Source organism: Pleurodeles waltl, chromosome 12 (assembly GCF_031143425.1).
Source record: "Pleurodeles waltl isolate 20211129_DDA chromosome 12, aPleWal1.hap1.20221129, whole genome shotgun sequence".
Taxonomy (NCBI): domain Eukaryota; kingdom Metazoa; phylum Chordata; class Amphibia; order Caudata; family Salamandridae; genus Pleurodeles; species Pleurodeles waltl.
In genome coordinates this window covers 645,081,968-645,108,186 of record NC_090451.1, presented here as the reverse complement: position 1 = coordinate 645,108,186, position 26,219 = coordinate 645,081,968, and the positions used below count along the sequence as shown (strand labels likewise).

General features: G+C 44.9%; 1 protein-coding gene across 1 annotated transcript in view; it reads left to right on the top strand.

The window, feature by feature from the left end:
- MRPS21 (mitochondrial ribosomal protein S21) overlaps positions 1-22,495 on the top strand; it is an 83,074-nt gene extending 60,579 nt beyond the window's left edge. The window contains exon 3 of the mRNA XM_069218216.1: positions 22,204-22,495. Within this exon, the coding sequence (XP_069074317.1) occupies positions 22,204-22,384 (181 nt within the window). The 3' untranslated portion in view covers positions 22,385-22,495. The remainder of the gene's footprint in view (positions 1-22,203) is intronic.
- The last annotated feature ends 3,724 nt before the right edge of the window (positions 22,496-26,219 follow it).

Genomic DNA, 26,219 nt, shown 5'->3' with positions numbered 1-26,219 from the left:
AGGACCTTCTGCGTAGTGATCTCCAAAAGAAGTACTGTTCCAGCTTGGCAGACGATGGGACATCACTTGGCCTGGTCATGTTAGCTGCTCACGACTGTCCAGCGCCATGGCACGTGTTAAATGCATGTGGAAAAAAAAGAAAATCAGCATACACCTGCATCCCTTTACTGACTATCCTCAATAGCACAACCACAGCCAGCCCTACCAGTCAGATTGAGAAGATCAACAGCATTAACTGGTACTGATTAGCGCACTCTAACATCTTCACTAAGACTTCGAGGTCACTGACCATTCTAAGTGCAGCCAGATATCAGACAGCTCTGTTCTCTCTTTCTTGCCCAAGTCAATCCTTTAGTCTATTTTGTCAGCTCTCCTGTAGCTCTCTTCCCGTTTTCCTTCCTGTGCTTCTCCCCACAAGTTCCATGAGCTCCTCCTTTTCTTTTTATACCACTTCTGTCACACTGTTGGGCACCCTACTCTGTCTGGTACCCTATTCTTCTCGATCTGTCACATTCCATCCCTGACTGCCTGCCCTTCTCCGCCACACACCTTTTCTCTCATTGCTGTCCTTTTGCTTTATTTTCTCTATTTGCTCCCCATGCTATTCCACCCTTGGTTTCCTTCACTATCCCTTTTGTTTCTTCTTATACCGCCACACCACCAGCCCCCTATCCAATTGAGACCCAGTAGTTGTAGTTAGCTCGAAGTTTGGAAAATCTCAGTTATGCTACAGGACCCCTAAACTGGGGACAATATTCACACCCCAGTCCCTTTTTGGATGGCTGCACTGTCCACAGACAGCAGAGCTAAAAGTACAAGGACGTCTTGCGACTGAGGGAGTCACCCCACTGTGGTTCTGCAGTGTGCACAGTGCTTAGCACTGACAGCAGACTAGGTACAGAGGCCCCTTAGGAGGAAAGGTCTGTCGAATTCACCAGGGGGAGATTCTTCCTCTTTAATACTTACATGTCAAGGCAGTTCGCTTCAGCTGTGTGCATGCACTCTTGGTTCCATATTACCGGAGATGTGGAAGGCAGAATAACGAATGAATGAATTAATTAATAATTTATTTTACAGATAGTAAAATCCAATACAAGTGAGAAAAAAAACTGTCAAAAAGTACAAATACAATCGAAGGCTAAAATGATGCTAAAACACGCCATAATTTAAACGCACGACATATTAAAACAAGCATTTGCAATGCAACGGGTCTTGCGTTTGCTCATGTTAGAACTGATCGCGTTGTAAACTCCTAAACCGACTTTTCATCTGTCGGCAAAAGTGCTTTTATGTACGTAACCCAAAAAGTTAAATTAACTGTGTAAAGCTGTCGACTTCTGCCAAGCGAAATCGCGCTAGGAAAATAGAGAAAAAGTAGTCCACGATCCGACAGAAAACAGCGAGCCTCGCATGTTTTCTGTACTTGGTCGCTGCGCTCGAGGAGGGTTAACCACCGGAAAAGGCATGACATGTGCATGCCTTCCACTAATGAAAGCAAGCAGATTTTACTAGGCAAGCCCCCGAACCAATCAAACACACTGACGTGACGTCGACAGGGCTCCTAGCCCTTTTCTAATAACTAAAGCGTCTCGCTGCGATACGCATGCGTGAGCGCATGCAACGCAGGCTCGACCCTAAAAAGAGAGACATTACTGCCTAATAGTATAAAACCACAATGAAGTATAAAAATAAAATAAAACAAAACAAGCCACCAAGCCCAAAACCACACGTAGTACATAAAAAAAACAAAATACGTAATACACGGGCCCTAAAGTGCAGAGTACATTAAATGGTAAAAATAAATACCAACATGAGCCATTAAAACTCCACAACCTCACCAATTACGGGCAGTAGGGCAAGAGTGGGAAAAGATTCCAATTATGCTTATCCATTGCTCGCAGTGCCACTGAATTTAGATTGGGCAATTTTAATAAATTTGGTCAGTAACACATTCAATATTGCATTGGCTGGGTCCAGGGACTGGATGATAGCCTGTCGACAGGAGCGGATTCCCAGTTTGTTCCATTTGCTCTGAAGCAGAAATCTACGCTCCTTTAGTAAAGCTGGGCACAGACAGACCACATGATCAATAGTTTCATCTGCGTTGTTGCAGCCTCTACACGACACACCTTCCCCGGGGGATAACTGCCATGGGGGTTGGTGTTTCAGAAAACCCCAATCACCCATCCTTAAGGCCATAAAGGCCCTTGTCAACCAAAACCCATAAGAACAGGAAAGATAGCTAGAAGGCCTACCTGGCTTAGAAAATTTAATTACTGACCAGGCATGCTTTCGTTGAGCTAGGAGGGAGCAATCCGAGTGATACGAGTACAGTTGAATGGATTTTTTCACACCTAATTTGAACAGGGAATGGGGGTTACTTGCCCAAAGATTGTCAGCTCCCAGTTGCTGTATACATTCAACCAAAAAAAGGGAGTAAGATCCCTTTGTCTTTAACTGACTGATTTCATGCCACAAAACTGCCTCCAGGCAGCCATCCGTAGCCCGACACAGCTTATGACAGAGCTTCAAAAAAGTGCCAGCATCAACTGTCACCTGATCTGGAAGCCCAAGTTCCAACCGTACCTGCGCAGGTGAAGTAAGGCGCAGGACATGGAAGACTCTCTTGTAGATCTTATTTACCAGCCTATTTAATAGGCAAGAGCCTTTGCCCAGCCAAATTTCCTGACCGTAGGCCAGTGAGGGTATAATCTTGGCTCTCATAGCTTCCATCAGGGGAAGAAGAGTCAGCCCCTTTAAAACTTTGAAAAGGCCACCTGCAATGCCACAGCTTTGAATTTGATCTCCTTCTGATGATTAACAAAGCTGCCACTAGAATCGAAATGCACCCCTAAATATTTATAGGACTGGTCGAACACAAGTTTACTGCTTTTATAATACCAGCTGGATCCCGAATGTTTTTTTCTTCCAAAGGAGACCACTTTGATTTTAAGCAGGTTAACTTCCAGTTGATTCGCGGAAGTATAAGATGCAATTTGGTTGAGCAGCCGTTGGAGGCCAATCTTAGTGTAACTAAACAATGCAAGATCATCGGCGTAGAGCAGATGGCTGAGCCTAAGGCCACCAAGCTTAGGGGGGTGAGAATTAACAGCATCGAGAGACGTTGACATATCTGCAATAAACAGATGAAGAGGTGCAAGCACACAACCTTGTTTCACACCACGAGTGGTGATAAATGTTCTAGAAAGGGTGTGCCCATCACCAAGCTTAATGCGGACCCATGTGTCTGTATGGAGTTCTATAACGGCACTCAGGAGAACTGGAGGAATGCCCCAGTTTTGTAATTTAGCCCATAGAGCACTCCTGGGGATCCGGTCAAATGCTGCCCTGAAGTCAACAAAACAACAATTCAATGTCAAACCAGACAGAATCGCCCTTTCAATCAGAATAGAAAGTGCTAATAAATTTGTCGACGTGTCTGAACCAGCAGAAAACCCTGTTTGAACAATAGGAATTAATGCCTTTAATTCGGCCCAGGCAGGAAGATCTTGCAACAAAAGACTAGCATAAAACTTGGCCTCATTGCCAAGCAAGGCTATCGTCCTAAAATTAGCGTGGTCTGACCTTGAACCACTTTTATATAGCGGATGCAGGATGGCACCGCACCAGGACTCGGGAATTGTGGAAGTCAGGAAGCAATGCTCAAACAAATGGGCTAGATAATTGGCCCAGAAAAGGAGATCCTGTTTGAACAGTGACTGTGGAAGACCATTACGTCCGGGAGCTCAAAATTGCTTGGCCTTTGAGATGTTACGAGGTAGACCTAGTTGGAAGAACTTCTTCACTCCCTGAGGGGGAATTGAGAATGAAAAAGGATTCCTGCTACACCCAGTGCTCACTACAGGGCCTCCAGTACTGGATTGTACCTTAGTGTAGTTTGTTTTCACTCTAAACTCTGATCACATCTTCCCTGAACGCGATCACTTTTTGCAGAGCATAGATTGACAAACCACTGCTAATACACACAGTAGACTTCTCACCAAAATCTAGGTGTTGGCAAAAACGCTCCCATCATGGCTTTCAGACGATTGGCTAAGCATGTACTTTAGCATACACTTGTCACATATGTTCATTTTCACCAGTCCCATGTGTGCGTGTCAATATTGCTCATGCTCACCTTTCTCTCTCTTTTAAACCAAGAATAATGGTTTCAGTAACAGGATTGGTAACTATGCACACTGTTGATAGTCATGACACACATGCATAATACAGAGATCTCAACCTGCCGCATGTCTCAAAAATATTAGTATGTGCTATTTCGTGAAATATATTTTTACTGTTGCAAAGAAATGTGTCCACATCATAAAAACGAAAACGGTTTGGGACATGAAGGATAACTTTAGTTCTGAGTGCATCATTTTGTCAACTTTTGTTCATGGTATTCCGGTGATTGTTCTGCTATTTTAATCATTAAGGCTGAACAGGGTGCCTCAATTCAAAGAAAACCCTACAGGACATTTTATGTATAGTAGCTTGCGATATAGTGTCACTCAACATGTCACTAACGCAGTAGGTAAATATCACACATAGGCACATCGCAAACAGAAATGTCACACATACCCACAGTGAAAGCCTGGCAGCTATGTCTGTCAAAGCCTACCATTGGACCCAAAGATGCAACAACCAAGCCAGTCTAGAGAGTAAAAGATTGCTTTATTAGGACAGGTAGGCAAACTATCATATCAACTTACAAAATATTGTTTAAAAACCTGCATCACTAATATAAAACCCAAAACCTAACACCTCCCACCCTGACAAATCCCCACCCAAAACCTTAAAACCGCTGCCCCATACACCATTCAAACCATAATTCTGCACAATCGCCTTTCTTTCCATTCACCACCATTATCAGTCAACCCCACCATCTTTCCCCTGCCTTCCCTGTGCCCTGCCTACTCTGTGAGGTCCCCAACCCTCCTAGCCAGTCTGACTGTCTTCCCTTTCTGCACCTGTTCTAAGCGATGAAATCAGTCTGCCTTCCTAGCCAAAAGCTACCCTAAAGGGAACTAAGGGCCATATGTTCGAACACTTTTTCCCATAGACACAGAATGGGTAAAAACCTTTGCTAAATCTTGCCCTAAATACTGTTGATCAGGAGAGGGACAAATTGTGTAAACTTCCTACCCAGCACTGCCTCGCATAAACTGGCACTGACCTAACTGTCACAGGGACCTAAACTGTCACTGAAACCCTGCCCCTACGTCGAACTAACCAATTGGGGACTCCCTCCCCTGGCCTGGAATGTGCCACCCACAGAGGTACTCCGGTGGTGGACGCCTTTGGTGCCCCCACCAGGACCCCAGTATGCACAGCTGTGGCTTTGCAAATGCCGCAAACCATATGATGTATTGGGTTGCCTGAGGACGACTGGGGTGCATGAAAAGTTGTATTTTTTTTATGCAGTTATGTATCTAGTAATGCAACCTTACTGCATTCCACTTCACACAGACTAGCTGCAGCATTTTTAGATTTTATTTATTTAGTCTGCGTTACTCGGATTTTGCTAATGCCACCGAAGGTGTGTTGGCTGCATGTCTCCAAAACTGTTTACTGGCCATACCCGTTGGAATTGTGCAATTATGCTGCTGTGGCTTTTTTTCTTTTTGCATAATTATGGATTGGCGGCAAATTGTTTGTAGTTCTAACAGATGAAATGTTACTAAAAACAGAATACGTGTTCACTCGCAGCAGACGATCCTTCAGAGAGTTTAACTGTTCATCTTTCATTCGCTTATTTCTGTAGTTTGGTAAACTGGTGCTAGGGGTAAAATCGTGCCCAGAGAGTATTAAAATGTAAAAATGATAAAATAATGAAGTAATACGCCCCATTTTTTACTTTTCTTGCCGCATGATTTAGTGCACTCCTTCTGCATAATTCCACCGGCCCTAGTATTGGTATAATAACTGTTCCTCCCGTACCAGTGGAAATGAGCCACAGAATTCAGTTTTAGTTCTGTGCCACACACGCTTTCCTCCACAATTGCAGCCCAGCTGCAGTGGAGGGTTAGGGCTGCGTCGCAGATACGCAAGGCATCCCCGTTCCAGATCATGTGCGCTCTCGCCTGCCTCCGAGGCGTGTTTACGAGCCTGATGCAGAGGGAGGGGGTCATTCCTCAGCAGTTTTGCAATTTGTCCCCAGCCGCGGATGTCTGCGCTGGACACGTGAGCTGCCTCGCATGAGATTACAGCCCGGAGCACATGCGGTTGCATAATAGGAGCGTGGCACACTGACGCCGCCAGACAGCGTGCTCTGGTTGGGTAACCTTCCAGGCGCGAGAGGGCAGCCCTCCGCTGCTGATTGGCTGGCTTCCGCCGAGGGCGGGAGCACGACCCTTCATTCAAGTGCGCTCTGTTTACGCACGTTCGATGCCGTCCGCTGGGCAGCTTGCAGGAACATGTGAACGCGGCCTGGGAGCCGGAGCCGGACGCAGCAGCGCGCCTTCCGCTGAGGGTCTGTCTCATGCTAGAATGGCATCACTGGCCTGGTCACGGTGCTTTTATATCTCAAGTGACGCGACCCTATTATACTCCCCATTATCGAATGCGTTTAGGAAATATTTACGCAGCTTTGTGAAACGCAGCTAAGTATTGCACGTGGCTCTTTCCAATGCCGCACTGCTCATCAACGATAGTAAAAAACACACATAAAATTAAAAAAAAAAACATTTGACCATACCCCCGCCTTGTGCAAATAATTTATTCGTCACATTCTACGCCCCATTTTCAGCCCCAGCTGTGCCTGTTTGCAGAGCATCTCATATTGTAGATGCATATAGTGCTTACTGCCCCTATGGAGACGCTGACAAGCTTTGTGGATAGTTAGGAAACTATTCAGCGGAGCCTGTTTGCCGGTGCCCAAAGCTGTCCTTTGAAATATGCGGCTGCTGCAATTGAATGTGCGAACACTGAATAATGAGGCAGCCTGATCCTGAAACCATCTTGGGCCGCTTCAATCCATTTACAGCCACTCCCTGTCCTTTCGGCTCACCCTTGCAGCTTTCTCCCATTGTGACGCTGTTTCGTTTTTCTCTTTCTCCGTCTTTCCCATATTTGTCATTTGCTCGCAGTAAATGCTTGAGGCAGAAAAATAAGTGTGGTGCCCCGCACCGGAAACAACAAGCACAAATTAAGCACTGGATGGTACATCATCCAATTTATGTGGATAGAGTGTGGGATGCTAGCAAACAAAAACATAATTGGGTAATGTTCGTGAGTGCGACGCTCCAGGGAGATAAACTTCTTGAGTTTTTTTTTATACAAAACACAACACAGTACTCATTGTTGCTGCCGTTTCCCTTCTCAGTACTACCCCGTTGACCACGCCCGTATAACTCCTGACAATATTTAAACTGGTTACCGCACGTTTCATACACCTGAGCGTGCCCATTCAGTGCTTCAGGCCACTTTACCGGCTTCTAGCAGATCTATCAAGAGTTCCATATTGAATTCACGGACGTTTGAGTCCCGCCGTGGAGTTTCAACAGTTTAGGGTGGGGTAAAAGACAGACTCCATGGACTTTAAGTGAGTGTTGTTTAATGCCCACTTTGAAGGTGCTCTCTGTGTTGGCATATCCTACCTCATAACACAATATGTAATCTGTGCATAAGGCAGAGAGGTGCAAGGCTCTGGATTGATTTGCTCAGTATATGAACTTGCATCACATCAGTAATCTAGTGTTTCTAAAGCCTGTAAGGCAAGGCAGGAACATTATTGCCCTACTTTACGGAAAGGCACCTCATGGCCAAGTTGGCATATTCATTATAGCTTTTGCTGCCAAGACCTCTAACGGGAACACATTGGATTCTTAGTTAGCCTAAGCGGTGGGTGCTATTTCTAAAGAAATTGACCTTTTTGAGCGACAGCTATCTCTTGACACAGGTGATGGCCTTAACTCTTCTACGTCCATTTAGCCAAGTCCGCACCTAGTAATGGTTCTCCGGGCCTAAGTACCGTGCCTAATTCGCAACTGACCTCTGAGGAAGCACCACTAGAGAATAGTGGCCCAGATGCTCTGAATGGCAATGTTAATGCCCCCTAAGTGAAAAGAAAGAAACAAAGTAAACAGGTTGTTAATGGTAGACCCCTCCACCCGAAATTCGAGGAAACATGATTTATCTGGGGCTCAACAAGGTGCCTGGGACAGGTCACTATTAGATTGGGACAGGTCACTATTAGATTGGGACATTATTTTGGATACATTTAAAGTTTAAAAGTGTCATAGCCCAGTTTGTTGCCCCTTTGGTGGACAGACTACAAAACTTAGGAACAGTGGTCCCAAACCTACTTAATTCAGTTGCCACTGTTAATAACAATGTCTTTGATGACAAGGACGTACCTGCTGCTTCTGGTAGTCATGTAGGTGTTGGGCAGAAGTCCCTCTGGACGCAGTTTGTATACCTCACAGTTCTTCTCATTCTGTTACCAACATTGTGCCATCACCACTCTGACCTAATAGAAGTAATGTGACATAATCATCAGGAGGTGGTAGGTGAACAGGGATACTAGGGGAGGGAAAGAGGGGACAAGGAGGATCACGCAGAGCAATAGCACCATGCCCATCCTAAGCTTACTACCTGACTGCTGTCCGTATGTTGCTATAATGAAGGGGGTACCACAACTAATCTCCAATGCTGAGGAGACTACCTCACAGTTGAAAAATAAAGTTTGTCATGGCTATGTAAGAAAGCTAATATTAACCTAAGTGAGTATAATGATATTCTGTTTGTGAGGAGAGTTGGGTGGGTGGGCCGAGCCTCTAAAAAAAGTGAGGCAGGATTGCGTGGTAATAAACTGCACATACCCTGCATTAGCTAATTAGCTTGATCAAAAGTACCAGTTGGCAGCCCGCACTAGAGAAGGGCATACGTATTGTACCATTAGGGGTCTTTTACAGGCACCTGCAACCAGAATCCAGGCCTGGGCCCCCTCAGCAGCAAGAGCAGTTGAGAAACCTTCTATCACTACTTATAATAGATTTCTCCCCTTGTCTGATTTGGACCATAATGATTGACTCCTTGCCCCTCCTCCAAATAGCACATGCGAGGAAAGACCCCCAATGATATGTCCCCCTGTTAATACTGAGAGTTCCAACCAGGACTCCACATTAAGGCTCCTTAGTTGGAATATAGCTGGGATTAAGTCTAAGCTTTTGGACTCTGAGTGGTGTAATAATATTGTCCAGTTTGATGTGATAATGTTGCAGGAAACCTGGGTGCAGGATTTAATTTCCTTAGATGGTTTTGAGTGTTTTTCCGTTCCAGCTAAAGCCGTCCCAGGCCAGGGAGCACAGGGTGGATTAGTTATCATGATACACATATCTAAGCTCCTGAGGGTCATTCCTGTTTCTCTAAAAAAAAAAAAACGCAAGGCATCCTGGTTTTGTGGATAATGGTGTCTAATAATTTGAGTTCTTTTTTGGTTAATTTTTACATCTCGATATATGTCCCTGGTTGTCAGATAAGAGTAGAAGATGCCATGCCACTTCCAGGCAAAGAGGCCTGATTGTTAAAGATAAAGGTTTTAGAACTGAATGGCATTGCATCTCGGTCCCTGTCCTGTTGAATCGGCTCCAATTTGAGCCTGCTTATGGATTCACTATTTGTAGGCACTCCTCCAGTGGATGCTATGGATGCTTTCCGATCCCTTAATCACTCTGCTAAGTTGAGGATTTTTTTACCTCTGGCAACAAAGGGACCCTTAAGGTTGGCTGGTTTGACAAAGATTGTAGGGCTGCCAACCAGCGACTTAGGGAAGTCTTCAATGCTCTGCCAAGAATCCAACAAAGTAACGCCTTAGCAAGAGTGACGTATAAGGCAACATCAGGGCTAGGAAGCAAACCACTAAAGAGGAGGCCTGGGTGCAATTGGTTTATAATTGTAACTCTGAAGATGCAAAGTGATTCTAGGATGTAGTTAAAGGGAAGCAGCCGTTGCCAGGTATGTCCGATGATTTTGGTACAAACATAACCCCTGAACATTGATCGCTCCTTTTAAACTGATTTATTCATTGGGAAAAGCAAAGACAATGGATTTTACAGAGGAAGCACCCACCATTCCCTTAGGCTTCATCTTCGAGCTAGAGAAATTACATTATGACATTTAGGTTAGTCATTACAATAAGGTCCCAGGGCTGGATGGGTCTCTAGGAACCTTTAAAAGGAGAATATTCCTTCATGTGCTCCCCTGCTAACCAAAGTTTTTAAACGCAGCTTCGTTAGATGCCATTCCTAGGTCATGGAAACTTGCTACCATTGTACCGGTTTTTAAGAAGGCTAACAGGCAAGATCCCTGCTGCTACAGACCTATTTCCCTATCATTAGAGTGGCAGGCCATTTCATCCTTAAAAAATAGGTGACTGGGCTGAACGTAACATCTTTCCTAACCCAGTCTAGTATGTATTTACAGAGGGCAGGGGAACACTGCAGCAGTGTATAAACCTTAAACTAATGATTGAGAAATATGTTGGGGCAAAAAGTGTCTATTTACCTAGTGTTCATGGATTTGAGTTGGTCCTTTGACCGGGTCAACAGGTCAAAGTTGTGAAGCATATTAGTTGACCAAGGAATGCCTCAGCCCTTGATAATTTGTTATAGGCATTACATATGGATATTGCTGCATCTGCTAGTTTGGGTGTGCATGGCAAATGCACAGACTCCTTCTGCCTCACCTGAGGGATCAGGCAAGGTGGTGTCCTGACAGCTCTCTTATTCTTACTATACATAAATGGCCTGAAACGTTTTTGGGCCGTAAAGGGGTAGGCTATGCCCAAAGTTAAATCTCCATTGGTTCCATCTCTGTTATTTACAGATTATGCAGTGTTAATTGCGGGTACATCAAACAGATTCCTGAGCCTTGTGGATTTGTTCGTCAAATTTATGGATGAGCTCGATCTGGAAACTAATATTGCAAGAACACACTATGGGACATATGTATGAACACATTTTCCCATAGACACAGAATGGGTAAAACCCTTTGATACATCAGGCCCTATATGGTTTGTGGGATGCAGCTTTCTAAAGTTAGACTAATAACCATCAAAGGGAAGGTCATATGAAGGGTGAGTGTGTTATCCTATTTGGGCATTACTTTCGGTCAACAGAATAATTGGATACCCTGTCTGGCTAACAAATGCCAGCATTTTAGTCAAGCATGTGCTGTTCTATGTGGGTTTTCCTCAAAGATAAGGAGTAAACCAATTTTACCATAATTGAAAATATTTAAAATTAAATGCTTACCAGTCCTGACTTACGGTGCCGCCATTTGCGGGTACCGGAACTGTCCGAGCATACAAAGTGAGGAGAACAGTTTCTGCAGGAGACTGCTTGGCGTGGGCCCTGCTAGCCCTATTGTTTTCGTGCACAAAGAGTTTAACCTGGGTTATGTTGAAGATTTCATACAATTAGCCCCTTTGCCTTTCTGTATTTTGGTTTGGAGTGGGGCACACGCATCCTCTAACAGGAATCTAAACAAAAATATAGCACTCAAGCAGGCACACAGATGGATAGTGGGCTGACAGACACATGGATGTCGGACAAATGGACTTGGGCTACATGATCACTTAACTTTTAGCCCATCTCTGGACACACAGATTTGAGGTGGACAAATGAGTTGACTGTCAGGAGGAAAATCACTTCTTTCAGGCTCCTGTTAGGACTCCCACCATATAGTCCGGACTTTTGCATTCATAATGTGTTGGGGCTCTTGTACATCGAGGACTCCATCAGGTTACCACCATTCATTCTTTGGATCTCCGTTTGGGCAAATGAACAGGCCGCTTTCAACGGTATGGTCATTAACAACTGCTTAACCTGCGAGCGTGAGCCACAAAATTGAATGGCTAAGTTATATCAGGAACACTACAGAAGCTTTGGGTAGACCCAAATTGTTCACTTCCTTACAATTGGTAGTCAAGGCATATGCTGAATGGGTAAAAAAATTGTTTATGCTGGTTCGTTGAGCGAATCGCGAAGAGGAAGGATATAAAAAACCCACTTTCTGATGGATACAACTACCTGTGGATTCCTCACCTTATGAATTCCTCCAATGCGCCAGTATCCGATGGAAAATCTTCTTTTCAGCTCCCCACGTCGACGAGGACGCTCAGTCTGACGTCACCGTGCCAATAAGAGGTCCTCACTAGCGTGCTGATGTCAGTTCCCTTTTTTCCGTTTCTTCAACGCTAACGGTTTTCTCCTAGCTCTTGCTACTGTTGAAGGTGTTCCATCTTGTTTCTGGTTACAATGTCTCCTCCTAGGAAGTCGGGATTTAAGCCTTGTCGAGAGTGCGGGGGTCTCATGTCGGTTACCGACACTCTTGATGATTGCCTTTGGTGTTTAAGCTCTAAACATATCCTGCCAGAGCATGAATCCAAAGGTGCTGAAGGAGAGAGAGGCCAAACTCTTTTTGGCTAAGGCGAAGAAAGGACATAAGCGACATCATATATCGTCTTCTCACTCTTCATCGAAAAAACATAAGAAGCAACGTCGTCACGACTCTTGACGTCGTTCGGCTCGGAGCCGTTCAAGGTCCAGGTCTCCATCTAGACTGCGCCGTGCAATGTGGAAGGTTAGTCCTACTGTGACTCCACAGCCTCAGAGTCCTCAGGTTTCTCCGGCGCTGTCGGTCTTCGAGGTGGTCGCACCTCCAGAGAGTCCTCGCATTTCACCTGCGGCGCAGGATTCGGATGCTCAACCGGCGCAAATGCCGCATGGAGACCAACGGTATCTTGCCTTCCCAGCTCCAGGAGCCGACCCGGCGGCATTTTTAAATGCCATGTTTAGTATGTTTAATGCTATGGCCCCTGCTGGTACACTGGCTGGTCCCACGGGTCCTTTGGCATTTACGTTGGGCTCCCCGGCTCCTTACAAGGCGGTGCCGTTTATGCCCTATTATCCGGCTGAGGGTGCCGGTTCGGCACCGATGACTTCGCCTCAGAGACCTGGAGTGCTGATGACATCGCCTTATAGACCTGCGGCACCGATGACATCACCTTATGAGTCGACACCGATGACGGAGCCTCAGGTGACCACGGTGCCGATGGGATCCGCTCTGGCGCCGGATGGCTCCGGATTAAACCGTAGTCAGCCTTCGTCTCCTGGTCCGCGTCTTTCAGTTCTAAAGCTGGTGTCATCGACGTCGGCTAATTCTATGTCAATGCCAAGGTTAGAGGCCTGGCTGACGTCGCGCAGAAAAGCTTTAAGGCTTTTGGAGGAACAGGAGTACCAAAGGCAGCTGCTGGTGGAAGGAGAGATTGTGGAGCCCTTGGAGGAATATCAAGGACTTGACTCAGCCAGTGGGCTAGACACTTCCCCAGAATGGGACCCTTCTTCTCCAGGGGAGTTTACGGAGGAAGCGGCCTCTTTCCATACAGTAGTCAGAAAGGTGGCAATTTTTTTGGGATCTTCCATTGCCTGCTGCGGAGGTCAAAACTAATATTCTAACTGAGGTCCTGCATCCTTCTTCGGCTTCAGCAGAACCATTGCTCCCATTTAATGATGCTCTTACAGAGCCTATCTTGGAGGTATGGAGGAAGCCTGTGTTGTCCCCAGCTGTCAACAGATCTGTAGCAAGGAGGTATAGGGTGGCTCTTGGAGATCCGGGATTTTTGTCGAAACATCCTACCCCTGAGAGTCTAGTTGTTCAAGCCTCATGTTCCACACGTTCTGCACTAGGCTCCTTCCCTGTGATTCCGTCAGACAGGGAGTCTAAAAGGATGGAGCAGTCGGCGAAGAAGACTTTTTCTTCCTGTAGTATGGCCCTCAAAGCGGCAAACGCTACCTGTGTATTAGGTAGATATGTTCACGCCCTGATGGACACAGCTAAGGCTATGGTGCCATACCTGCCGCAGGAGATGCAAGGACAATGTGGTGAACTCCTGCCAGATGCTCAGGCAGCGGCCAAACAGATTATCCAGTCTGGTCTTGATTCTACAGATTCAGTGGCCAGGGAGATGGGTACCTCTATCGCTACAAGGAGGCATGCGTGGTTGAGGTCCTCTGGCTTTTCTTCGGATGCCCAGACTAGTCTCTTGGACTTGCCTTTTCATGGGGAAAAGCTTTTTGGTGCTAAAGCTGACTCTGGCTTAGAGCGCTTTAAGGACAGTAGGGCCACAGCAAAGTCTTTGGGTCTGCAGGCTTCCACTACTACCCATTTCAGGTCCTTTCGGAGGTTCAGGGGGTTTGGGCGTGGAGCTGTTTACCGTGGGAGACCTCAGGCAACAGTCCAACAGCCTGCCAGCCTCCCAAATAGGTCCTTTAGAGTGCAGGGAGGGTTCGGACAAGAGGGGCCACCAGGCAGCACCCTGCATCATCCTCTTCCTCTGGAGGACAACTACAAGGGAAGCAGCCCTATTTTTCTGCCCATTTTCAGCCATACTTCTCCGGTAGGGGGAAGACCACGTCTGGGGGTTAATCACATCAGACTCCTGGTTTCTAAACATTGTGAGGAAAGGATATGCTCTTCCTTTTCAGGAGTTTCCCCCTCCCATTCCCTCATTTTGTTCCAAAGACCATCTCCTGTTGTTGCAGCAGGATGTTCAAATCCTGTTATCAAAAGGTGCAGTGGAGTTGGTTCCAGAGCAGGAAAGGGGTCAGGGTTGTTATTCGAGATATTTCCTGATTCCCAAGAAGGATTGTTGATTGAGACCAATCCTGGACCTGAGGATTTTTAATTGGTTCCTCAAACAGGAGAAATTTAAAGATGCTGACTCTAGCACAGGTACTTCTGGCATTGAACAAAGAGGATTGGATAGTGTCTGTCGACTTGCAGGATGCTTACTTTCATATCCCTATTCTCAAGTGGCACAGGAAGTATCTCCGGTTTGGGGTGGGGTCGCAACACTACCAGTTTGCGGTCCTTCTGTTTGGTCTTACTTGAGCACCTCGAGTCTTCACGAAGGTGATGGCGGTGGTTGCAGCAAGTCTCAGAAGGAAGGGCATATCGGTATTCCCTTACCTGGACGATTAGTTGATCAAAGCCAAGCCTCCGGAGCTTGTGCTGCATCACTTGCAAATGACAACTCAGTTGATGTTCAGTCAGGGTTTTTTGATAAACGTGCCCAAGTCTCACCTGGAGCCCTCGCAGAACCTCCTGTTCATAGGGGCAGTACTGGATACAACATTGAATCGAGCCTATCCTCTGTCTCAGCGGATTCAGGACATCCAGGCGTTGATTCCAGTGTTTCAAAATGGAGCGGTTGTTCCAGTCCTCAAGGTCCTATACCTGCTCCGTCTGTTCATTTCTTGCATTCTGTTGGTCACTCATGCACGTTGGCACATGAGGGCTCTCCAATGGTGCCTCCGCAGGCAGTGCTTTCAACACAAAGGGGATCTCAAGGAGTCAATATCGTTCTCCAGAGACGCTGCAGCGGATCTACGATGGTGGGCTGTGGATGGCAACCTTTCTCAAGGAAGGCCGTTTTCACTGCCGCCTCCGGTGGCCACAGTCATAACGGATGCTTCCACTCTAGGGTGGGGAGCTCATCTGGGGGACCTGGAGATCAAAGGTCGTTGGTCTCCATTGGAACAGACTTTTCCTATCAATATGTCTGGCTCTCAAGGCCTTCCTCCCGTCCCTTCGCGGTCAGTCAGTTCAGGTCTTGACAGATAATACTACTGCAATGTGGTATATAAATAAGTAGGGAGGAGTGGGGTCGTATCTTCTCTGCAGAGAGGCTCTGCGGCCCATGGTCCTGGGTTCAGGACCATCGGATTTGCTTGGTATTGAATCATCTGGCCGGAGTGCCCAACGTACGTGCGAACACTCTCAGTTGACATTTCTCAGCCGATCACGAGTGGCGTCTCCATCTGGATCTGGTCCGTCACATCTTTCAGATGTGGGGTGCTCCACGGATAGATCTGTTTGCCAATTGGGAGAACACGCACTGCCTGTCGTTCTGCAGCCTCCAGTATCTGGTGCAAGAAGCTTTGGGGGACGCTTTTCAGATCTCTTGGTGCGACCAGTTTCTTTACGCGTTTCCCCCCCATACCCTTGATTCCTCGGGTTCTGAGGAAGATTCGCCAAGATCGGGCTCAGGTCATTTTAATAGCTCCGGATTGACCGAGAAGGTTATGGTACACGGACCTTCTCCAACTCTCACTGTGCCGTCTGCCCTTTCTCCCTCTCAGGGCAGATCTCCTCTCGTAGTCGCAGGGGCAGGTTCTACACCCCCACCTTCAGAGCCTACACCTTCATGCCTGGAGATTAAACGGGGGCAATCTGAGTGCTTTCTCTATCCCACCAGAGGTAGTGGATGTTATTTTATTGGACAGGCGACACTCCACTAAGACTGTTTATGCCGGCAGGTGTCCAAGTTTCATGGGTTGGTGTGGAGAGAAACAAATTGATCCTTTGAGGGCCCATCTTTCTGATGTTCTGTTGTTTGCATTAGATTTAGCACAGAAGGGTTGTGCAGTTGCTACTGTTAAAGGCTATTTGGCAGCACTGTCAGCCTTTCTTTGCCTTCCAGATCAACCCTCCTTGTTTAAATCACCTATTGTTATTAGGTTACATTTCCTCCCACTCCCTTTCTTATGCCTCAGTGGGATTTGAATTTGGTTTTAACTTTTTAATGGGTTCACCGTTTGAACCCATGCATTCTTGTCCGTTAAGACTTTTAGTTCTTAAGACCATTTTCCTGATAGCTATTACATTGGCTAGGCGTGTAGGTGAGCTTCAGGCTCTTAGTGTTAAACCTCCCTTTACTTTATTCTTTCCTGATTAAGTGGTGCTGAAAACCATGGCGGCTTTCCTACCTAAACTTGTCACTCCTTTCCATATGGGGCAGACCATTACCCTTCCATCTTTCTACCCTCCTCCTCACCCCTCGAAGGAGGAAGAGAGAGGCTCCATCGTTTGGACCGCAGAAGGGCTCTCAGTTTTTATATTGCGAGGACAAAGGACTTTCGCTTGGAAGACCAGCTATTCGTGGGATATGTAGGAAAGAGCAAGGGCAGAGCGGTCCATAAAAGAACTATATCCAGGTGGGTCATTATTTGTATCAAGGTTTGTTACTCGTTGGCAAAGAAGGTTCCCCCTGAGGGTATTAGAGCCCATTCGACCAGGGCTAAGTCTGCCACTTCTTCCCTGGCTAGAGGGGTTCTGGTGGTGGATATTCGCAAGTCAGCAACTTGGGCGTCCCTCCACACCTTCGCAAAGCATTATTGCTTGGACTCGGAGGTTAGGAGGGACGGCCATTTTGCACGTTCTGTATTGCATGATTTCTTGGTGTAACCAGTCAGGCACCTACCTCCGATTGCGGTACTGCTTTTGAATTATTTTACTCTGTGCTTTCAAACTTTTCATCTTATCCTTTATTTACGTTTCCCTGCAGACAACCGGTCCCATGCAGTTGGACAGATCAGTGCTATCGTAAGGATTTTCATGGCCCTGTGCATTGAATAGTTTGGGCCCCGCAACTGGGAACAAATTTGAATTGTATTACATATTTTCTGCTAATAAAAGTCCACATGATGCCAAGCAATATTGGATCATATTGTAACATTTGCACAAAAGCAGCTGAAAGTCTATCCTTGGAGCCCAACATTCTTACAAATGATACTAGGTGGAGAAAGTCGGAGGTGCACATAGTTACAGAGAGGTTCTGATAGAGAAATTAACATAGGTGTGATAGAAAGATCATACTTTGTTAATATTATGCATTGGGGGATATGTGTGTGTGCCCAGACTATTATAGTAAATTCCTGGTATTGATATAGTTTCTGCAAAGATAGAAGGCCTTGTTTAATAGCACGACCAATCAAATCGGTAGATTTCTCTTACCACATGAGACTATATTATAATCATGCATGGCACGTGCACATACCAGTTTAGGAAACATACATATGTTAATAATAGACATAAAAGCCATATGCCACATGCAGTAACCTACGTTTGTAAATATAAAAAACTGAGAAATCCCAGCCAGGAAGTACACAGTCAGGAATTCACATGTTTTCCTTCTTTTTCCTCAGTGACTACGCCCTTAGATTTTTATTACCTTCTTACTTTAATAGACCTGGTGATTGTCATTCTTTTTTTTTCTTTCTTTTAATCCTTTTATTGGTTTCATAGCCAACAAATAGTCTGTAAGCACAAGACCATACTCTCCAAAGAGCCCCACCAGCCCACCCCAGGTCTACAGTATGAAAAAGTAAGTTCAAATATCAAGTACACATTGTAGCCCCGCTCGTAGCGATGGATTCCCACCCCCTCATGCACGCCGTGATGTATCGCTCCAACCATTCTCTCAACTTGATCGGAGCACCAAGCGGTCAGTGCAACAATCCCTCCCTCCGATGCCAGCCCTGGGCCCAGCCATCCGACTCCTATACTGCTGCTTCGGCCATAAGTTGTCTCCATCGCCTCACAGCTTCTTTTGTTTCTGACCGGCCCCCTTTGACCGATAGACCAGTTTTTCCTGTTGCGTACACCATTCCATGTTTGATTTTCAGGCCTCAAACGTTGGAGGCGCCACCACTCCCCAGTTGGGGATTATGACCCTCTTACTAACCACCAATGCAATATAACGGAACAGTCACACATATTTGCTCGCGCCATTCACCCAGCATCACTAAGGCTGGAATGAGGTTCAAGGTGAGGCCCAGTCCTCTCGATAGTGTTTTGCTGACCATGTCCCAGAATCCATGTAAACGTGGACAGTCCCATAAAGTATGCATTAGTATGCCCTGTTGGCTGCAACCTGTGGGACATTTATCAGTGTCTATCCTTCCCATTGCCCAAAGCTACGTCCTTGTAGAGTAGACCCTGTGGAAGATCTTTAGTTGTACCAGCCTAAAGCCTGCCCGGATGGCCGCTTCTCTCGGGTAACTACGTGCTTCTGCCCAGGCTTTATCTTCAAGTTTTCCCAGGTCGCGCTCCAAGCTGTCTCTAAGTGGTGCGACGGGGGGCAGACTGTTGTTGAGTTCCGTGGCATAGATCTGCAACACAACATGTTTGTGCGGGGTGGCCAGGGCTTTCATCTCTAACAGTGTTTCTTCCCCCATCTCTTCCAGGTTACTGATCCAGGCCCCAGTCCTTGCCTCATCTGCATGAAGCGAAAGACTTGGCTGCCCGCCCAATCATATTGCGTCTGGAGTTCCTGGAATGGTATCCCTTCTCCATCCTCCAGACGTGCTCTATTTACAGTGATTGGCATTCTTGACCTGGCATATTTCTATATAGATGTATTGTACCTTTAAGAGCCTTCGGCTGTTCCTAAAGGGTCCCTAAAAACGATTGTTTTCCCTATGTGTATGGCCTGTCCCTTGAAGCATCATAGTTATATTCAGAATAAAAATAGGCATGTTGTGTGTAGTACTTCATGATTCAATTCTGCTGTTTCTAACTAAACATCAGGTGTTATTGTTGTGCATTTTAATAATACTTGTGGAGGCGATGAATCTTGCTATTCCCAGACTACATACCTCTGTGGGGCATGCAGATTATATTTAGACGCCGTATCCGTGTCCCCAATTACTCATTCATTCATAAATACTTCTAACATAACCCGCACCTGATCTGAGTAGGACCCCGAAGCTATTATTGAACCCGATCTGTCCCAGTATAATTTGCCGACACAGAATCAAGCACGAATTGCCCCCGTTCTGTGGGTTTTAGGTTAAGAACGGCAACCTGATGGAGGTCTCTCCCACCAATAACCATTTCTGTAGTACTGACTAATACATCTTTATTACTGCCGAAAAAAGCACCAACTCTTATATCTTTCAGTTTTCATGCAGCTCCCTGACGCCGGTTCCCAACTCTCTGAGCTGTGTAACAAGGATTCTAACTTTTGAACTGCAGGTAACAGTGGTACCCACTAAGCTGTCCACGTAGAATACACGCTTGAAACCTGCATGTTACGCATTGTGCTTTGCAACAGGCACGTTAACCTTCTGTTCTGTTTTCTGGTGAGTCGGACCCTGGTGAGTTGTGCTGGCATTATAATACCCTGGAAATTGTTCGGTCCACAGAATACTCTGGAGAAGGTTTCTTATCCCGAAAGCTGTTTTAAATTACGGTCTGTTTATGACCAATGAAGTAGCCAGATCCGATTTCCTATCATATCTGTCCTTTATATCCGCGTCGGGTTGGTGCGGAGTTTTTAAACACAAATGTGGAAATAGACTGACAGAATCTGCTCCTCGTGCCCCTGCACTTTTCATCATCCCCTGACACCGAAGAGCCACCTCTGAACTGTTGTGAGCCGCCAGGCACGTGCCCCCAGCCCGCCTCGTGCTCAGCTTGGCACGAGATAATCTGCTCTGCATTTAGTAAAGCTGATCCCAGCGCTCTCAGTAAAAGTATTTACTTGGTCGGCACGTTTGCTTTCTGGTGCCACTTTAAATGGATCTGTTCAAAATAGTCGTTCCAGTAGTATGTACAGAGAGTGGCTGTCCTTTGTGAGTTGTCTTTGAGATTTAACAGTAACTATGTAATTATCACGCAGGATTTCTAGTGCGTTGAGAATTACAGGCTCATTCCATTAGAGCGGCTGGGGACATAGCCCCATTCTGGTGGCCATGAACACACATTTTTTGGTTGCCAAATACTAGACCGTGCATGTGCTGTCTGTTGCGAGATATATTGTGGCTAATCAAGAACTTGGAGCCCGCCCATTGATTACCCATTGGTTGGCCTTCCTTGTCATTCTAATTTGCATGCTTCCTACTCATGTCTCAGCTTTTAAGTGTTGTGTTTGCCCCTGCCATGGCATTGCCTCTTTACATCTCTTTTGAAGTGTTGTTATCACTGCTTTCACTGCTTGCTTTTCAAGCAGTTGTTTTTTCTTTTAAGGTATGCACTCCATGAGAGTGCATGTTTTTACAAGCCGTCTCCTTTATGTACTTCCCTTCCCATTTACTCCGCGTTGCTCTGTCATATGTCTGCTTTTTCCCACGCCTCCATGTTCTGCTTGCCCGCAAGGTCCTCACCATGTTGCTTTTCCCAACCTCCCTGTAGTTACTACACCCCCCCTGCACTCTCCAGGTTTCTTCCGTTCCCCCCACGTGTTCTGTGTTGCTTCTGTGTGCCCTTGATCCCTTTCCCCCGTGGTGGTTCCATTGCCAGTGTTGCTTCCGCCTCTGTTTCTTCTGCTCCCCACTAACCTGCTTTAAAAAAAAAAAAGAAAATGTATGTTTAATTTTCTTTTTAGTTACTAATACAACTCGGATCAGTAGGTAAAAAGAAAATAAAACACCAGCATCATTTTCCAGGTGTGTGCATTAAAGGCTTCTTAATTTTTAGCTTTCTGCATAGCATCGAGAATTAATCTCAAAAGCGAGATCTGTTGGCTTTGTCAGTGCTTGTTATGTTTTGTCTGCAGTTGACCTTTTGTTTACATTACAATATGTAGAGTGGACTTTGGGCCAGCCCTTCTCGTGATTGGAAGGCTTTCTTCTATCTCCGGGCCTCTCATGATTAGATGGCTTTCTTGTCTATCTTGTCCATGCTCTGTAATTAGCGGGTTTCCTCCAAATTCCTGGGCTTCCCTTGCCCTTTGAGTGGGGTTCCTTCCTGTATTGATTCTGATTGGAATAGTTGTATCCTCCCACTGCCGACTTAAGAGATTCCTGTTTAGAATTGCAACCCCACGAGAGTGCATACCTTCTTTAATTGCCCTCCCACTCCCACTTCTTCACCCGACAGTCCTCTACTCCCTGCTCTCATTTTGCGTTGGCACCCTCCAGTACTCCTCTATACTGCTTCAGAGTTTTCTCTTTTTAATTGTTATTTTTATGCGAGGTTCCCTGTACTTTATTGCTCCATTCCTACATCGTCTATTGCTCCCCACTACCCCTTTCCTGTATTTATTCATTCAGTAATCTGGCAGCTGCAGAGTCTTACCAGGATGCTTGTTTCTTTTTGGCACTCCTGCACACATAATTGTTCATTTTACCTTAACGATCCAACATGGCTATAGGCCAGAGTGAAAAATTGATTTAAAAAAAAGTCAAGCTGGCTTCCTGTACTTTATGACATGTTTTCCTAATGTTTTATAAAAAGGATAAGTTGAGAGCTTTGAAATAGTTCAACTTGCTGTCACTTCTAGTAATGTAAGGGATTGCGCTGGGTCTGCTGTTGGTCTATAGTCTTTGATGTGAGCAGCTTTGTTTGACTATGAAATGCTTTCTTTTTATGTGTTAACTAAGTTAACTATGGCATGCATTATTTTTCCTCCTGTAGAGTTCTGACTGTAGATGGCATCATTGATGATGCCAAGCGCCGCCGCTACTATGAAAAGCCATGCATCAAGCGACGGAGAGAGAACTATGAAAACTGCCGTCGAATTTACAATATGGAAATGGCCAGAAAAGTAGCATTTTTGATGCAGAAAAATCGTCCGGATCCCTGGCTGGGGTACTAGATCGGTTACCACCTTTTAAAGAGAATCAAAGACTTGTAGAACATGCTGCATCACTTTTAAAAAGATAACTTTATTTAAAAAATTCTAATTAAATTTAATTTTGCAAACACAGTTTTTCTTTGCGTTTCCATTATTAATAAGAACATCAGAAAATTGTTTTTTTCCGTGTTCAGAATGCTTTTGTTTTCGGCTTCTGTAGTTTGGTTTAAGGGATATTTGCCACTGCAGATCATCAAAAAAGCGCTAAATGAATAAATCCTCATCACCGTTGTATGTATTAAAACTTTTTAATGCTATTTTTAAAATTAACACAAGCTCAGAAATTTAGGGCCTGGTTTCTAATTGGGTAGAAACAGAAAATTCTACAATTTCTCAAGAAAAGCTACGTTTAGAGGAAAATAAATTGGTGTAATTTTCTCTGTAATACTGTCCCCATCAAAATTTGGTTTATAGCTGTTGAAATCCCATATGTTTCTTAGTTTCAAGCTTTTCCTGTCTTCCTATATCAGAACCTTAGCCCAGTTTTTTCTTTCCAACACCTCAAGTGCTTTTATTGACAAGTTATAGCATCAATAAGTGTGTGAATGACAAACAGAAATGCTAATTCATCATCAATACTTCACTGTGGTGATAACATTTCTATTTTCTGTTTAGAAATAGATGGACAGAATACAGCAGAGAGGAGTCACTATGGAGCAGGAGAGCAGGGTAGCTCTTTGCAAACGTTGCGTCCCTATCCTGAAATGGTACGGTCACTCGTTTTAAAGACTCCTCTAACACACTTAATTAAAAAACATGGCTTTGCTTTTCAGTTAAAAGGTTCTGGAATCCATTACTGGGTTCCAACCTATTGGCAAACAGTCTTGGCAGATTGCAGGTTTGCCTCACGCAGCATAAATCTGAGATGTTTGTTACTGTTAAAGTACTCTTTAAATGCAGGGAATATTGGATTGTATATCTTTAGGGTTGGTGTTAGCCAAAAACTTGTGATTGCATTAGATAGATAGATAGATAGATAGATAGATAGATAGATAGATAGATAGATAGATAGAGCCAACTTTTCCCATAGACAAAGAGTTTTTGTTCTGCTAATAACTTTAGCACCGTTTGACGAATCTTCATGAAATTTCCAAAATGTGTTTGCCAATCACATTAGCTGCTGTGTGGAAAGTTTTGGGGTGATTCGTCAAGCAGAGGCTGAGAAAAAGGGGGTGTCCCAAAACGCTATTTCCCCATGCAGTGTCTATAGGAACTTTGCAGTTTATGAACATGACTACAGCCCGAACTGCTGAACAGATTTACACCAGATTGGGCAGAAAGTTAGATCTTGATCCAGAAAATCTATTTGTGTTATTTTGTGTAAATCTGTTCAGTAGTTGTGGAGTTATAAAAGGAAAAAATATATAGCTATCTAATGATGCGGATACACCCGCGGGGAGAGCTGCGGATCCGGGCAAAAAGCAAGGCCCTGATCCGGCTGGCTGCAACCTGATGGGAAAGTTGCGGCTCCTATTTTCTTTGTCGTTTGGCCCAGGAGAGGGAAAAACAATGTGTAAAAACACATAAGGGGTCACAATGCAGGTATCCTGACCCCATAGTACTCTTGGAGGGGTCAAGTTTTGTTTTGTTTTTTGGCCAATTTGCGGATCCATCGCGATGCTCAGCGCAACACCCAGTGTAAAATTGTGAAGGATCCACGGATCCAAAAATCAATGGGGGAAAAAAACTATTTGCACACCAAACCCCTGCCACATACGGCCAAAGGCAGTGTGCCGCATGGTGTTGGCTGCCTGCGGCCAACCCTCCGCCGTTCATGGGCAAAGGCTGTGTGCAGCTTCGGGTTGGGTGCATGCAGCCAACCACAGCCATGCATGGCCAAGGGCCATGCACTGCTGTAGTTGTATTAACAAATGGGAAATATATATTACTTGATGTTAAAAAAACATAGAAATTCATTAAAAAACAACGGTAACAGGGACATCATAGTTAGGTTTCACGTTTTACCAACGCAAAGCCATTGAAATTCAGCAAATATAGTTATACTTATGTGAAGAAACTATAACTTACGCCATTAAGTAACTTTAGGCCGCGAGTTATAGTTTTTTAAGATGAATCTTTGTTTTTTCATTGAACACACATATATATATATATATATATATATATATATATATATATATATATATATATATATATATATATACACACACACACACATACATATACACTGAAAAAAATGAAAGGTTAATTTGATGATATACTCGGGTATGATGCAAAGATTTTGATGTATATGTAAGAAAAAATCATGAAGAACCCTAAATGTTAAAGTGATTTTATAGTTGGGTGTTGAAATGAGATAATTTACTTTTGAAAACCAATAATCCACTGAAATGTGCCTATTATAATTTAGTTAACTAGAACTTGCACTTCCTCATGCACTGCATATAACCTCCCATATTACATCACTCATGACATGATAAATGACATCATTAATGGCATCATGTGGGTAGAGTGCATAGCCCACAGGTGCTTCCACATGCTGCTTGTACCTGTACAGTACTGTCCATGTTGGCCCTTGTGCAGCACCTGATTTCCCAAGCTGCAAGTTATTGTTTGGGCATTGATCTTTTCCATCCAGCTGGAAATTTAAAATATTTCCAGACCACCAGTTCCCTTTTGGGTGTAGTGGAAGATGCTGATGTTGATGGCAGCACTATTGTAGTGTCCTCTAGTGATATTCCAGCATGGGTTGGGCCTGTGGATGGAGTGATAGTTGGCTACTGCTCTGGAGTTTTTCCTTAAGCCAGGATGGTGTTGGATTCTCTAGACAGCAATCTCCCCCAGTAAAAAAGCAAGGTGTAAATGGTGTTCAGAGCTTCATGCTTTTTTCTGAATGCTGTGGGCTTATTTTTCAAACAATGTACCTTAAGTGGCCAGATGGGTGCTTTTTTATTATGTTATTTATTTGATGTCAGATTTGTAACTCTACTCTTGGAGCACCTGTAGGAGAGTGTTAAAGTGCAGCGTGACTGCCTGGCTAACTTCACATTCAGCGCGGTTACGATATGCAAAAGCTTTCCGCGCCTTCGCAAGGTGCACATCCACACACAAAGTAGTTCCCTTAATTGCTAGATGCCACAATGGAAATGTGTGTTCTTAGAGGCCAAAAAATATTTTTGCTTTTAGGGTTTATTTCGCAAGGGCCTGGCTGCTCACCCAGCAACAAACGCTTTGCAAAAAAAAATGATGGAAGGAAATAAATAATGGCAAAGCCGAAAGGCTGGCAGACAATACCAGACCTGTTAGGATTGCCAATGTTTGTTTTCTTTAGCCGTGTGGAAACACAGCTTGAGGGTGACATTCTTTTCTCAGAATGGGAGATTATGAAACAGCATTAGCTCACGCACTGTGGGATGGTGGAATATTAACCTATTATACAACAGATTTGCTTCTCCGGAGAGTTATGCAGAACATGAATCGGTGGGAGTCAATGGCTGTTTGTAGATTTTCACTGAAGGTCGAGGGAGAAAGCTGAAAGGGAGCACTATAGCTGATCAGTTTAAACACAAATTATCCAGGGTGTGGTGTTGCGCGCTTGAGACAAAAAGTGTTCGCAGCTGATGATTTTGTGTTACTTTATGTTGCTTTAGCACAGACATGCACTTTGACCTGTAAGAAAATCAGAGACTGAAGTGTATGTATTTGTTTCCTTACAACACTTTCTCCCCTCATAGTGCCAACATGGTCACTGAAAAATATTTGATTGCTCTTCATATGTTGTGCTTCGTTCATTTGTCTAACAGTTGGGTTCGAAAAGGGCCATATTTAGATGGCCGTG